This window comes from Daphnia carinata, chromosome 10 (genome assembly GCF_022539665.2).
Source record: "Daphnia carinata strain CSIRO-1 chromosome 10, CSIRO_AGI_Dcar_HiC_V3, whole genome shotgun sequence".
NCBI classification, from domain to species: domain Eukaryota; kingdom Metazoa; phylum Arthropoda; class Branchiopoda; order Diplostraca; family Daphniidae; genus Daphnia; species Daphnia carinata.
Window position 1 is genome coordinate 4,288,685 of NC_081340.1, and position 13,710 is coordinate 4,302,394.

The following is a 13,710-nucleotide window of genomic DNA, read 5'->3' on the forward strand; positions in this document are numbered from 1 at the left end:
GCCTTAATTACGATCCAAGTCGGGCTGTATAGCTTGTTTGGCTATAAATTAGGACTGTTTGGCCAAAAATTATTTTTTAACCAACAAGTACGCCAAACCCGTCTTTGGGCTTTATACAAATAGTAGTATGGGAGATTCAGATGCCCATTTCTTCTGTTATTGTTCACTCTGAAAATTAGCAATCTTTGTAATGCTTTATTGTCTTACTGGTTTTTACACTTCAATCTCACCCGTTTCAGTCTTCAACTTAAAAGTGCGAAACCAATAGTTTATAGTAGTTTGATATTTTCCAATTTAATTGATATGATAGATTACCGTTTAACTCTTGTGGGAACCGACACCCAGACCTTCATCATGCAGTGACGATGCTCTAACATTGGTTCATAAGTTATGTGTAAAGTTTCTTATTTCTTTTAATAATAATAATATGAATCTAAATGAATATGAATCTCTATCTATGAAATCGAATATGAACATATAGTCTAGGCTGTTTTTTTGTTTGCATAATTATTTTTTTTACCTGTCCGAAATGCTCATGTGGTCCGTAGCTCTGTGGTAGAGCGTCTTTCTGCGATACTTGGTACCCTGAGTTCAAATCTCAGGACATGTTATAGTTACAATGTGGCTGAATAATGCTTATTGCATTCATGTTTCACTTCAAAAAATTTATCATGAAGTGAAAGAAAAATTTATCTTGAAATATTACTCAAAATTATTCTAAGTGTAAACCTGTGTCCATAATCGACAATAAGAAACAAAACTTTTAGATGCATGACTCATAGCTCACTGGTAGCGCATCGGCGCGGTATGCCGAAAGTATATGGTTCAATTCCCAAGCGAGTCTAATGAAATATAAGAACATAATATAAATAGTTCAACCGAAAAATCATTACTGTACAATATATGTACGTATGTAAAACACAACAATATATAGAGTCGGATTTCAATATCCGAAATCATTGTAGTGCATCGTCACCAGTAATCGAAAATTGCCAGCGCTATGAACGCAATAAGCATTGTTACGTGGACATGGTAGTGCAGTAATGCACAAAGATTGAATACTCTAATTACAATCCAATGAAGATAGAATAATGCCTTTTATTATAATTTGTTGTTAAATCTTATACAAATCATTGGTGAAATGTTTTCCCCATAGCTTACCCACTTGGTAAGTTTCTTATGGGAGGCGGCACCCGTGAAGTCATGGCTTCCTGAGAATGAATGTTGCTGATGACACAGTGAACCACCGTGGAACACCAGGAACCTTGCTGTGAATCGAACCACAGACCTTTGAGTTGGTAGGCGAGTGCTTTAGCTTCCTGGCAACCCCCCCTATATCCCCCCCCAAGTAGATTTGGTAGTCTATTGACTCGCGCGTACGGTTACATTAATGTGTTGAAGTTCTAAATCGTGTAATAGTAAGTATCGTAGCTCAATGGTAGAGCGTTGCAATAGCATGGTGTATTGACTGGGTTCGAATCCCAGCAGGATAGTTGTAACTCAGGTGAAATGTCGTATATATATCATATAGTATTAACCTAGTAGGAAATTTAAGTTAATTTTTGAAGTCATTTGAATAATAAATTAAATCTTCATTATCCTAACTTATTCTGCTTCAATTATATACATCTACTGAGGTTTGAACCAAGAGTAACAGGTATCGCAGATAAAGACTCTACCACAGAGCTATGGACCTAATGAAAACAAAAGAAAGATAAACATATAGTTGTGAAAGACTGCATAAACATCCTAGACGATAACACATGATATGCGATAATAAACAATTTAGATATATCTCGTGGCTCAATGTTAGAGCATCGGCGTTGCACGCTGAATGTCAGGGGATCGGTTCCCATACGAGTAAAATAAAATACAAATACAAAATTACTTCAGATATAGAATAGAAAGAGAGACAGAATGGAAATTACCAGGCATTACACGTTGTTCCTTGAATCTAAGTTGAAGAATTCAAAGAGTGTAATAAATAATAATTGAATAATTACAGATAAACGATAAACCAATGGAAACAATGCTTACCATCAAAGGTGGCAAAACCAATAAAGGTGAATTGAGCAAGCTAAATTAACCAAAAAAAAAGTTGATTAATGTAATGTGTAAACACAGCGAAAACAGACAATGAAAGAAAAAAATTTTGCAAAAAATATTTTATAAAAAAAAATTTATTGACAATTCTCTGCACATTACAATTATTTTTGCAACTTTAAAAAGGCACAATAGCCCTTTCAAAAGTTGCCGTCAACCCAGGCAGGGGGAGACACTGCCTTGTTGACCCACCGGGGAGATTACCCGGTGATTGGCTAAGAGAAGCCGGAAGAAGAGCCGAAGATATGGAACATTTTTACTGGAGCGATTAACCTTTAATTCGGATTTGCGGATAGCCACGTCGCCCTCCGTGAACACATCATCGGACTACGCGGACCCCCACGTCCCCTTTCCGGCCAGAGCCCTCCAAACCTCGGTATATGTTATTTTTATATATACCGTACAGTAGGGGCATGACCCCCTACGGGCTTATTACGAGTCAAGGGGAAACGGGGCTACGGAAAGGAAGGGAGCCCAGATATGCACTTCAATTTTTTAAATATTTAATACCGTAGGAGAACGTGAACAAGTATAGAAATTCCATGTCGTGCATCCAATTATCATTTATTCGGTATCTTGCCACAATACGGAAACTTTTTCAGATTTAGTGTTAGTAATCTATATGAAGAAATAAAAACGTCGTTAAGCATAACATTCTTGTCAACGTGACTTACATGACTCTTACATTCATTGTTTGGCAGATTCCCATAAAACGTCTGGCAGGAGCTTTTGAAGTCGACCCAAGCATTTTAAAGGGATGTTCCTCATAATTGTATCAATTTTGTTGCGTGATCAATCGGATCTTCATCGACATTAATGGTGCTATGATAGATTTAGAGCTCTTCAAAAAACTACAGGGCGATCTTTGGGTTCCATGTAGGTGGGTCCACAGCTGCGCCTCCATAAACAAACTATAATTTAAAATGTAGAATATCTTACAGTTCAATCGTACTGGAAATAAAGATTTTAAAATGACTTTACAAATCGTTGTTGCATGTACCTTTGAAAAGATGTTGTAAAGATAATGGTTATATGGAGTCGCAGTCTTTACGGCAGTATTCACCAAATGCCTAGTCACGCAATAACACGTTAAATATACCGATTGATTAAACAGAGCCAATATTAAATTTACCAGCACAACCGGTTAACACCTTTGAATGCCGAAGGAAAGGAAATCCATCGTTGATGCAAAATTCCATTTTTTTAAAGTATGTCTACACTTCATCTTCTTCTCAAATTTACCTTAACGTGATTCTGCAATAGTGACATGAAAAACAAGACAAAAAATATATGTTTCTGATCAGCGAGCTGCAGTATTTTGGAAACATGGATCATGAGCTGTAATGAATTTTTGGGTTCCTCAAGTTCACTCCATACATTTTTTAAATTTTGTCGTCAAGAAGAAAATACAAGCATGCCTTGCAAAGTGTTTACTGAACAGCTATTTCAGCCTTGCAATAACCAACATGAGAAACCTAGTTTCAAATCTGCGTAACAAAAATGTCCTACACATTCTGTCAGGACACTTCACATCTTTTACATCAATTACACTCATTCCCTGGGAGAAAAATTATGTAAATAGAGGAGATAATTGATAATTTTTTACGGAATGTTAGTGCAGCATTCACCTGTCGCGCATTCCATTCTGCAATGGTGTGAGGGAAGAATGACGGTGGTATAAATTTTGTGCTACGACTTAAATGTAGGCTCATTATTATCTTTTCTGAGAACTCTCAATCCTGACGCTGTTCCTTCTTCGCAGTAGTGTTAATCTATTAGACGGATTAAAATTTATTTGACGAGACATACAGTAGAAGTGACATTACCAAATGAGGCGGGTGTAGAAACGCAGAATACTTAAGAGCAGACACTTTCGAAATCTAGACGCCATCTATTGGGAGAAAAATCTCGGAAAAAGTTGGGTGGATCAAGCGTTCGTCGAAGAGAAGTATGGTAGATGGTAATAAAACAGAATACAACACACATTTTTGATAGAATACCTTTCGGGACACACGTTTGCATGCTCAGACGTTCGGATGGCACATTCCAATGTGTGGCGGTGCTGGATGTAAAAGATCGCTATTATCGACGCAACAGCTTCGATTCTTTTGCTCTTTGATATACCTAAAAGCAATTGGAAACAATAGCATACATCAACAGGAAAGTGTAATTCATAAGGAAATTGGCAGCCCTTCTACCCATAAAAAAGACAACATGAAAAGAAATCTATTAAATGGGACGAAACAAAACAAACAACGCGAAAATCTATTAAAAAAAGACCGTGTTTGCCACTGCTGTAAGAAGGACAGTTTTAGTTTTTGTGTCAAAACTTGGCGATTAAACGAAATCAGCTGTTTTAAATCGATCGTTAATTTAAAACAGCAGGTTTAAATGGCTAATTTTTGTTTCATTAACTCAACTCTTCCAATTTCACACATTTATGGAAAACAGAAGGTTTACGAGCAATTTTGATTCAAGCGGCATAGATGGAACTGATAATTGTAATCGTTTAACATATTATTGGGATCCGTTAACGCTGCTTGAATTATCACGAGCAACGCCCAGGACCAATATTTATCTCCACCCCCATTAGATAAACAGTTTTTATTTGGTGCCTTCGTGCCATAAGGCGGCATTCTAGAATATCGTGAATACATTGCTTACACTAGGTTAAAATTATAGCTAACCGAAGATTTCTACATGGCGGAGTGAAAAACACTACATCCTGTTCTCTCCGAGATGAATTCAACTTTGTCAGGCGCAAAAAGTGATTTTTCTTTTCACCTTAACCAAACAGATGGTATAAAGTTAACGCATGTTGCTTACCATAGCGTTTGCACATCACTTAGGTGCATACCAGACGTAGGACTAGGGTGAAATAGCACTGAATGTGTGAGTTTAAGGTGTATATTACCTATTTTCAGGTGAATTTCACTGCAGTGCTATCGACTACCAATTGCCAACTCCGAACTCCAATAAGCTTATCCTAACTCGGATCGCCAAGCCCGTACAAGTCCATCAGTCAAATAACGTCATCCATGGCACATCAAATGCTAGAGAATACAAAGCTGAAACTATTATTACCAGCGATTCTGAGGTAGCATGCGATCAACTCTGCTCACACTGTAATGTACGACACTTTGAAAATTTAGGATGAGTCATCTCGATACTTATACATGTCATGGTTACCTAATAGGTTGGCGTAGTGGAGAAAAATTTTACATTTTCCGGAGTTCTATTATGCCTCATTTGTTTCCCTTTTGGTTTCATCTGGCTCTTTTGGATGATGGAATCGCAATGCAACCATTGCGGGAAGATATATTTATGAAAACTAGATGTGAAGAGACCAATCAAAATGGATTTAGAATGAATTGCTTCTGTTTCCGTTGCAAACGGTATGAACGCTGTTAGAATCAAAAACCAAATTCTCGTCATTTAAAAAAGGCAACGATGTACAGTTAGATGGATTTTGTGAAACGATCTGCTTAGGTTTTTATTAAACCTACAGTGTTTGCCCGACGATAACTTATCATTGATAATCACTGACGATGCAACAAACAATGGCTTATCTTCATGTTGCTCCATATGAGTCCTCAATTGTCTGGATTTTCGGTTTTTTAGTTTAGTTCTTGATTAAGCTCAAAGCTTAGCGGGTTTCAAAAGTTATCTGGTAATTCAAATTGTACAAACCATTTCTTTGTTACTTCAACATTACCGAAAATGGACTCAAAACATGAAAATCCGCCTCCATATTCGGAATCACAAGGTAGATATTAGCATTTTGCTTTTGGTGATTTACGTTGCTCCTGTAGTGGTGGACGTTCCTATAAAAGAATGGAAGAAAAATTTATTATCGATACTCGAAGTGATGACATAAAATTGTATCAATATCAAATCCTCTATTATGTCATGGGAAAAAGAAAATTACACTTTACTAACTAGAATATCCAATTTCAAGGCCCGCCTCCGCCGCCTGGCTTTACACAGCCCCAACAAGGTTATCCTTACCCAACGCAACAACCATACCCTTATACCACTCAACAAACCTACCCAAATACAAATCAATATCCTTCAAGCTACAACAATCCAACTGTTATCAACGTTGTTCCGCCTCCGCAAAATCATAGCCATCAAGTACTCATTGTCGGCGGTTGCCCGACATGTAGGGTAAGTAAGAACGATTTTGCGATCGTTTAAGAAAACTGTAGTTGTCTAGCATTTACGTTAGAAATTTTTTCATGAATAGGTTGGCGTACTTGACGAGAGGCCTACCTGTTGCGGAATTTGCTGTTGCATTATGTTCTTCCCTATTGGTAGTTAATTCACGTTATCTAAGACGAAATTACGTAACGTTAATGACTAATCGAATATTCGCTTTTATTCTGTTATTAACAACTAGGTCTAATTTGCTTATTTACGATGAGACAGAAGGTCTGCGTTAACTGTGGCGCACAATTTCATTAGAAGGAGACTGTTCATCAGCGTTGATTCCTTTTTGGCCGAAAAAATTTGGGAGAGGGTGATATATTGTCCACAACTGTTTAGGTTTCTTTATAACGTTTCGGCAAGCCAATCTATTTTCAACAATCACGTGTGATTGCATTATTTTTTCATTTGATGTGACGTAAACGCTTGATTAAACAAACCGATACTATCAGCAAAATGTTAGAGTCACGGACGATGCGTCATAGGATACCAACGCAAGTATACGACTTTACAAAACTTATAAATTTTTGTTGTTGTATAAAAAAAAAAAAAAAAAAAAAAAACGATAACGAAAAATCCCATTACACCTCCTAACGAAAAAACCCATTACACCTCCTAACGAAAAACGATTCCTTGGCGATACTATGGCTTATTTAGTTTAGACTTACTTATAAATTTGTCCCCACTGCAACATCGACGTCGCTCCCTGTGAGGCTTTTGTTAGTTTCGGAGCTGCAATTGGTGACTCCATCCTCGGAGTCCAAGGTATCCAGTAATGCGTAAAGGTAGCCGTAGAGGTCTAGTGAAGGGGACCGTGATCCTCCGATTTGCTGGCCGTACTGGCAGAGCATAGTGTACAATGTACCAACAGTGACGTCTTTTTCTTTCAGTAGGAAATACATGTTGTAAAGGTCATCGCGTAATTGTTTGTCACCAAAGGTGAAATAAACTACGTCGCGGTGAGTTACAGCAGCTGCCATAAGTTGAATTAAGCACTTTAGACGTGGATCGCCCCGAAAAGCACCACAGCCCCAGTTTCCAGTTGCCACCGCCGTCAAAGCCACTCCATATCGACAGTGGAATCCAGCAAAAGCCTACTTTTAAAAAGATTACTTAAATTAATGGTTGTTCTACAAACAAAACAAAGCTATTTTTCGATATTGGGTTGATTGGGAAAAAACGACCTTTCGAAGTTCCCTGTCGATAGATTCCTGTTTGTACTGAGATTCTTTGCTGCGGAAAGGAGTGGCATCTATGGCGACCACCTGGCATAATCTTCGGCCGTATACATCTCGAGGCGTGTTATCAACGAAATCTCCCTCAAACCGGAAAGTATCGCCGTAACCAGAATGTCGACTATATTGCTCGCAACCTATGAAGAAGACCAACTTTTACAGGACTCTAGAAAAAATACAAACTTAGTGAAGATATTATGCTTACCTGTAATGATGAGGGCCTCATTATGTTCCATCACTTCAGAAAATAAACAAGCAGCAATCAATTCGGGGCATATGACAAAGCGGATTTCTTCTTGAACACAGCCTGAATTTAGAACTCCCCCTCCTATAAATCTTCAATAAAATTATTATTTTCCCATTTAAATCCTCTTGACTGAAACGCCACTTGAATAAGTTTATATACTTGTTCGCAAAATCCACTTGAAGCAGTCCACCGCCTTCTTTTTCAATAGTTCCTTCAGAGGATACATGAAAACCATTAAGTGTCTCTGAAGCTGTGTGCCAGCTCGGATTTTCCGAATCACTAACCACTTGACGTGTAAAGGTTATCACACCTTTCGGTTCTTAAAATGAAGTGTTAAAACTAAAAAAATTTTCAGATTTGTTTAAGTAATCTAATTGCTTTTACCCTCTGTTATAACACGATCAAAGTAATTCAGCAGGCATCGAAGTTTCCCGTAAACCCAACTGGATCTTGATCGATTTTCAAGTAACCTGAACGAAGCGATGTAATTCGCATCTTATTTTAGTGATTTTGTTATCTGTAGTAAACTTGTTAAAATAATTCTTTACTTAATAAAATTGATGTCTGGGTAAGAAGCGAATTCAGACTGTCTTTTCTGAGTGTTCCTCCTTGGATAAGTATTAAGGAATGCATTCGCTAACAGTGAAGCAATTTGCGACTGCGACATTGATATGCTATGTGATTTGTTACGGACCAGTAAAACTGGTGTTCGGGTGACGCGATTTGGAACTTCGATGGCCAATCGGATGATGCCCGGTAAAATATGGTCAAACAATTTTTGTCTCTCGGTTGTCGATAGCTCCTAGTAATGCAATATGAAGTTAATACCGCAACAACGAATCAAGTTATTGAAAAGAGCAACACCTTGTCAACAAATTCATGAAACCCTTTCAAATTCCAAATTTGATTGTACCGGCTGTTATAGGATAAAATGGCTTTCTCCAGGTCAAGCGAACAACTGATTTTTTTATCGCAGAAAGCTTGTTTAACCAATTTCCATCTTTGTTCCAAAGCAGAATTACCCTGCATAGGAATTTCCAAAAGCTCTTAGGTTAAGCCGTGTCATTGATTACCTATATTAAGTTCTTACATTAATATTGACTGGGTATAGATTGCTGGGAGAACAAGGCATCTTGACATGTTCAGTATCCCATTTATCAGTATAGCTGGTTGGATGTGGTTCTAGGGTGGCATCTGACATTAAAAATGAAACCTGTAATAAAAGAACAAGGATTAACATCAGGCAACATACCAAAGTTTCTGTAAGTTCTATTATACATTAAATAAAACTGTGTGATCTCTGCCAGGTTTGATGTCAAGTAATTGCACACATTTTTGATTAAACAAACTGGGCATCTCAGTAAGTGGTTTTCCTTTCCAAAACTTCTCAGTTAAATAGTCATCTTGTAATTTACTACTGTATGTTGTGGTTGTTGTAATTGCTTGTTCTGTAATCGTGACATCATCTTCTTCTGGTTCAATATCTATAGTACAATCAGTACTTGAGATTCCTAGACTGAGACGGTTTATTTCTGTGGTTCCTATGCAAAATGTTAACCCTGTTTAATATAGACTGACGGCGTTGGCGAGTGTAATGGTAGATCATCATACCTGGTTTTGAAATGCTATCCATTATACTTATTTGTCTTAATTTCTTTCGAGCTGGTGACGACGGCGTATCATCATTCATTCCTTTGCTCAATTTCTCAAAGAACGAAAGAAAGATTTCTATGGAAAACTAAAAACAAACGCAGAATTAAAGACAAAAGCCGAAAGATAGAAATTTCAAATTTTACCACTAGCAGACAACCCTAACTTTCTATAGTTTGTGACTTTGTAGCCCAGAAGCCATCTAGTGGCGAGTAGGAGCAACTGGTAGAAACTGCAGTATTTTAATACATTCCCGGCATTTCAAACGAGTAGACTGAGAAGGTAATTATGGAACAGGAGTTTTTGCATACCCTAAAATGGTTTCGAAATTAGTTTAAATTATGTCGATAAAACTATACAAGATAAACATAAATTTTTAACTAAAACGTTCATAAAACAAATTTCAGTGATAGAAACCACATAACAGTTTGCTAGTTTCATAACAATGTCCAACTGCTACTTTCCAGTTATAAATGAAAACTGTAATGTTCCCCTCAGCCAAATGCCTCGATTTGTCATCAACTTGCACGTATTACGTACAGATTAAGACTCGTCATCAAATATCATCATCAGGAAACATTATTAAACTTCTTTAACCGGGATACGAACCGCTACTTTCAGCAGTCCAATTCACTCGTCATAACCACTGCACCACGCAGTCTGCAAATATACAACAACCCGTTCAAATGACATAGTTTAAGGTAGATTCAACTAAAATAATAGATAAATTTTTAAATACCAATAATTCACATTTTACTGTGATAGAAAACTCACCACGTTTTGCTACTTTGGAAACAACGTCTAACTGCTGCCTTCCACAAAGGTTAAAATGAAAACAGTAATGTTCCCCTCAGCCAAATGCCTCGATTTGTCGTCAATTCAACACATTGAATGTGCATTTAAGACTCGTCATCGCTTATATCATCATCAGGAAACATTACTGAATATCATTAACCAGGACACGAACAGCGCACCTCAGTGTTAGAAATCACTGATCATAACCACTTCACCATGCAGTATACACATACACGATAATCAATTAAAATAAGAAACTATTATACAATTTTAGATCATTAATTTAATAGTTTGTGCAGGCATAAGAAACAAATTTCAATCAAACATTTTATTTCACGCCGCCACGGCTTGCAAATTATCATTTGCATGTGCTTGCTTGTTGGCATTACAGTTTACGATAAACTTCTGCACACTATAACAGAAATGCCCAAGTTTGATGCGTTTCAGCTTTGTTTGTATTGATGGCCATTAAACTCCCTTTCTTAATAGACATGTCATTTTTTTTTCTCAGTATAATTATGATAATACTCTATGAATTCAAGCGGTCAGTCAGTAAAACGTTATTAATAAGCAAGTCCGTGATGGCCGTATCCATGAGCATGACCATGTCCGAGGGCGTGATTATTGCTGTGGCTCTTTGATCCATGGCTGATCACTTTGTTAACGCTGGTGTAACCGGAACTGGCGTGATTGTGTCCGTGGTTATGTCCGTAGTTGGATCCGTAACCAGCTCCATATCCTGTCATAATATCAGCCAAAATATGAATCCCAATCTCTGCTAAAAGTCCAAAACTGGTTTACTTACCTCCGTATCCGAGACCATATCCACCATAACCGAGACCCAATCCGTAACCTTTTCATGAGGGAAAACAAAGTTTAAAGTTACACATCTCCCCAAATTATCCATAAATCAATCAAATTCGAACCTCCGTAACCAGCTCCATAACCAATTCCATGGCCATATCCTAGTCCACCATATCCAGCACCATAGAGTCCATGCCCGTACAATCCATTGCCATAGCCGAGTCCGCCGTAACCTCCATACGCTCCGAGGGTACCCTCGGCCGTTTGCAGATCCTTGCCGGTGTCAGAGTCGGTAGCGGCCGCTTGTTGTTCAACGATTTCTTTTTGCTCTTCATCAGCCATGGCAAAGGCAATGCAGGCAACGGCAATCAAAATCTTTTGATGAAAAATAGGATATTAGAGATTTCTATTGCACCATCTATTAATTTTTAGATTTATTATTGGTAATGAACTTACTTTAAAGGCAATCATTTCTTTAGTGGAGTAAAGACGAGTGTACTGGATACTTGAGAAATCAAGTTTAGTATGATTTTCAACTGAATCGCTACTGCTTATATACTTTGGCGGAAATCCAAACCTTTAACAGAAAAACACAGTTGACATAGGCTGTGTTTGTACAATAATGTAAACAGAGTGAAAGGTGTGCCATTTGTTAAACGATATCAACTATAGAAAACAGACTCCAACAATTGATTCTTTGATTGAAGTCATTCGAGCGTGCCAATGACTTTGCGATATTAAATTTAGGTTACGAAAATGTTGGGCGGTTGCAATATCCTAATTGGCATACAAGAAGAACAAATGCTAGAATGCTTCGGTTCTTCTGGTCTGCCAAACTCATTTCACAAAGACGGTTCATCTGTTAATCAGCATAATCCTCAGCTAACCTACCTGAAAGATGTCAAAAATCAATTTCAAATCCCAGTTTACCTTTTCTAATTCGAACAGTTTATCTGAATGTGCGTTCCAATATGTACTCGTTAACCAAAAATTATCCTCATATCTTTCAGTGCTAATGTTTCTGTCACAATTATAAAACATAAAAGCAGTTAATCTGTTTTTTTTTTTTTTCAATCGTCCAGTCTGTTAACTTGTATGAAACCTGGAAGTGATCACGTGCATTTTCCGGTACACGGTTATTCTACATAGCTCGATACCGAAATCTGATTATTCTATTGGAATAAACCTGATCTTCGAGTTACACGTGCATAATCTACACACTAGATCTTAAAATTGCTGCTGGCTGACCATCACAGTCAACGGGTGAATGGAAACGGGCTTTGTAAAACGTTAGCCTACATAGTTATGTCTTGATATTGAAAACTAAGATCGGCAGGTTTTTTTCCCCTCCTATCCAACTGGAGAAACCTTGACGAGATAACCCGCTGAAAGGCGATATGGATCCCCGCCATTAGAACTTTGCATAAAACGAAACTTTCTTATATTTTGGCAGATTTTTTTTTTCAAGTGATGGAAAAAAAAAAGGAAAACTTTGAGGATTCCAACACGCATGCTCCAAACAAAGAACCCCCCCCCCCCCCAAAAAAAAAATGTGTTTCTAAAATTCTATTTGTTGTAGCAGAAGTTTTCAATATAACAAAGATAGTGCAGTTGTTTATCTTTGAACACGGACGAGAGTGGGACTTCGCAAGAGCTTTCACAACTCAGATTGTATGATTAACTGTTTTGCAGACCGTTAGAAAATGCCACCAACAATGCCGTTAACCTAGTGAGAAAATCACGAAAAGTCAGAAATCAACCCCCTCCCAAAAAACAAAAGGAATAACGTTCGTGACCACAAGAAAAAAAAAAGGTGCGGATCTATTATTATAATCGCAATTCCGTGCACAGCTCAAAATTCAAAGCTGCAATTTTGACTTCATAGCATCACAGCTTTAAAAAAAAAAAAGCAAAAGTTTTCTCTATCACGTCAGCTACATATCTAAGCGTTAGATCATTTTTTTCCGATCGAAAGTTTCTATACCACGGAATTTCGTACGGCTGACGCAATCGCATTCATTTTAACTTGAGCTAAAGTCGAAAGTTTCGGCTCCATTATTCACATTTCACAAGCACAGCCTCGCTTAAAAGTAATAAGGTGAAAATTTTTAAAAAAGACCTATTTGGTTAGGCAGCCCTTGGTAACATTTGAAAGTCGATTGCGTTTGCCTATCCACGAGTTAATGGCAAACGAAAAATTCACAATGGGGGAATAACCGTTCAAAAGGTACTAAACGTCACGGTGCTCAATCAACTTGTTGATTGATGCAAAACATGGAGAACGCCAACTTTTACCGCCGACCTTGGCGTATTATTAGATCAAAGAAAGGGGTAAAAAAAAAGGTAATAATAACAGTTAGGGGTACTAATGAACGCAAAACATTTCCTAAACAAAAAAATAGAAACAAAGCTGTTTCTTGATTCAATGACTGGGCAGTTTCAATTTCAATGTTTGAACGTTCTGAAATGAAAAACATGTTTTTTTCATTCAAGGTAACTTCTTCGTGTTTACCTTGGTGTTAACGACAGACGCCGACCCTGCCAATAAAATTAAGGTCTTGTTTTTAGTCTTTGAAGGTTTTGCTTGCCCTAATTTGATGGATCTGGCATGGCCGTAGAATTTTAAAAAATTCCCAAATCCACGAAAGATGTATCCAATTAAATTCGATT

At 37.5% G+C, this 13,710-nt stretch overlaps 4 protein-coding genes across 7 annotated transcripts; 2 read left to right on the forward strand and 2 right to left on the reverse strand.

Annotated features, from left to right (window-relative positions):
• The first annotated feature begins 4,750 nt into the window (after nt 1-4,750).
• On the forward strand, nt 4,751-5,437 carry LOC130703344 (membrane protein BRI3-like). 2 transcript variants are annotated; one of them, XM_057524825.1, is made up of 3 exons: nt 4,751-4,870; nt 5,028-5,233; nt 5,300-5,437. In XM_057524825.1, the coding sequence occupies exons 1-3, from the start codon at nt 4,843-4,845 to the stop codon at nt 5,429-5,431; spliced, it is 366 nt and encodes a 121-aa protein (XP_057380808.1). In that variant the 5' UTR covers nt 4,751-4,842; the 3' UTR covers nt 5,432-5,437. The 2 variants fall into 2 exon arrangements, with proteins under 2 accessions (XP_057380808.1, XP_057380807.1); XM_057524824.1 differs by having other exon boundaries at nt 4,791-4,903.
• LOC130703343 (poly(ADP-ribose) glycohydrolase-like) lies at nt 5,346-9,579 on the reverse strand. Of its 3 annotated transcripts, none has more exons than XM_057524821.2 (11): nt 9,403-9,579; nt 9,070-9,332; nt 8,882-9,004; nt 8,656-8,814; nt 8,340-8,593; nt 8,176-8,261; nt 7,951-8,110; nt 7,750-7,880; nt 7,494-7,681; nt 6,978-7,403; nt 5,346-5,434 (listed from the first exon to the last, which is right to left on the reverse strand). In XM_057524821.2, exons 1-10 carry the CDS (start codon nt 9,479-9,481, stop codon nt 6,978-6,980), a joined length of 1,869 nt encoding a protein of 622 aa, XP_057380804.1. In that variant the 5' UTR covers nt 9,482-9,579; the 3' UTR covers nt 5,346-5,434. The 3 variants fall into 3 exon arrangements, with proteins under 3 accessions (XP_057380804.1, XP_057380803.1, XP_057380805.1); XM_057524820.2 differs by lacking the exon at nt 5,346-5,434 and adding an exon at nt 5,789-5,927; XM_057524822.2 differs by lacking the exon at nt 5,346-5,434 and having other exon boundaries at nt 6,853-7,403.
• LOC130703345 (membrane protein BRI3-like) lies at nt 5,730-7,945 on the forward strand. Its single transcript, XM_057524827.2, has 4 exons — nt 5,730-5,869; nt 6,062-6,270; nt 6,350-6,416; nt 6,503-7,945. Exons 1-4 carry the CDS (start codon nt 5,824-5,826, stop codon nt 6,565-6,567), a joined length of 387 nt encoding a protein of 128 aa, XP_057380810.1. The 5' UTR covers nt 5,730-5,823; the 3' UTR covers nt 6,568-7,945.
• A 1,038-nt stretch (nt 9,580-10,617) lies between the features above and the next one.
• LOC130702473 (keratin-associated protein 21-1-like) lies at nt 10,618-11,608 on the reverse strand. The gene is made up of 4 exons (XM_057524146.2): nt 11,497-11,608; nt 11,163-11,415; nt 11,042-11,089; nt 10,618-10,975 (listed from the first exon to the last, which is right to left on the reverse strand). Exons 1-4 carry the CDS (start codon nt 11,509-11,511, stop codon nt 10,800-10,802), a joined length of 492 nt encoding a protein of 163 aa, XP_057380129.2. The 5' UTR covers nt 11,512-11,608; the 3' UTR covers nt 10,618-10,799.
• Between the last annotated feature and the right edge of the window lie 2,102 nt (nt 11,609-13,710).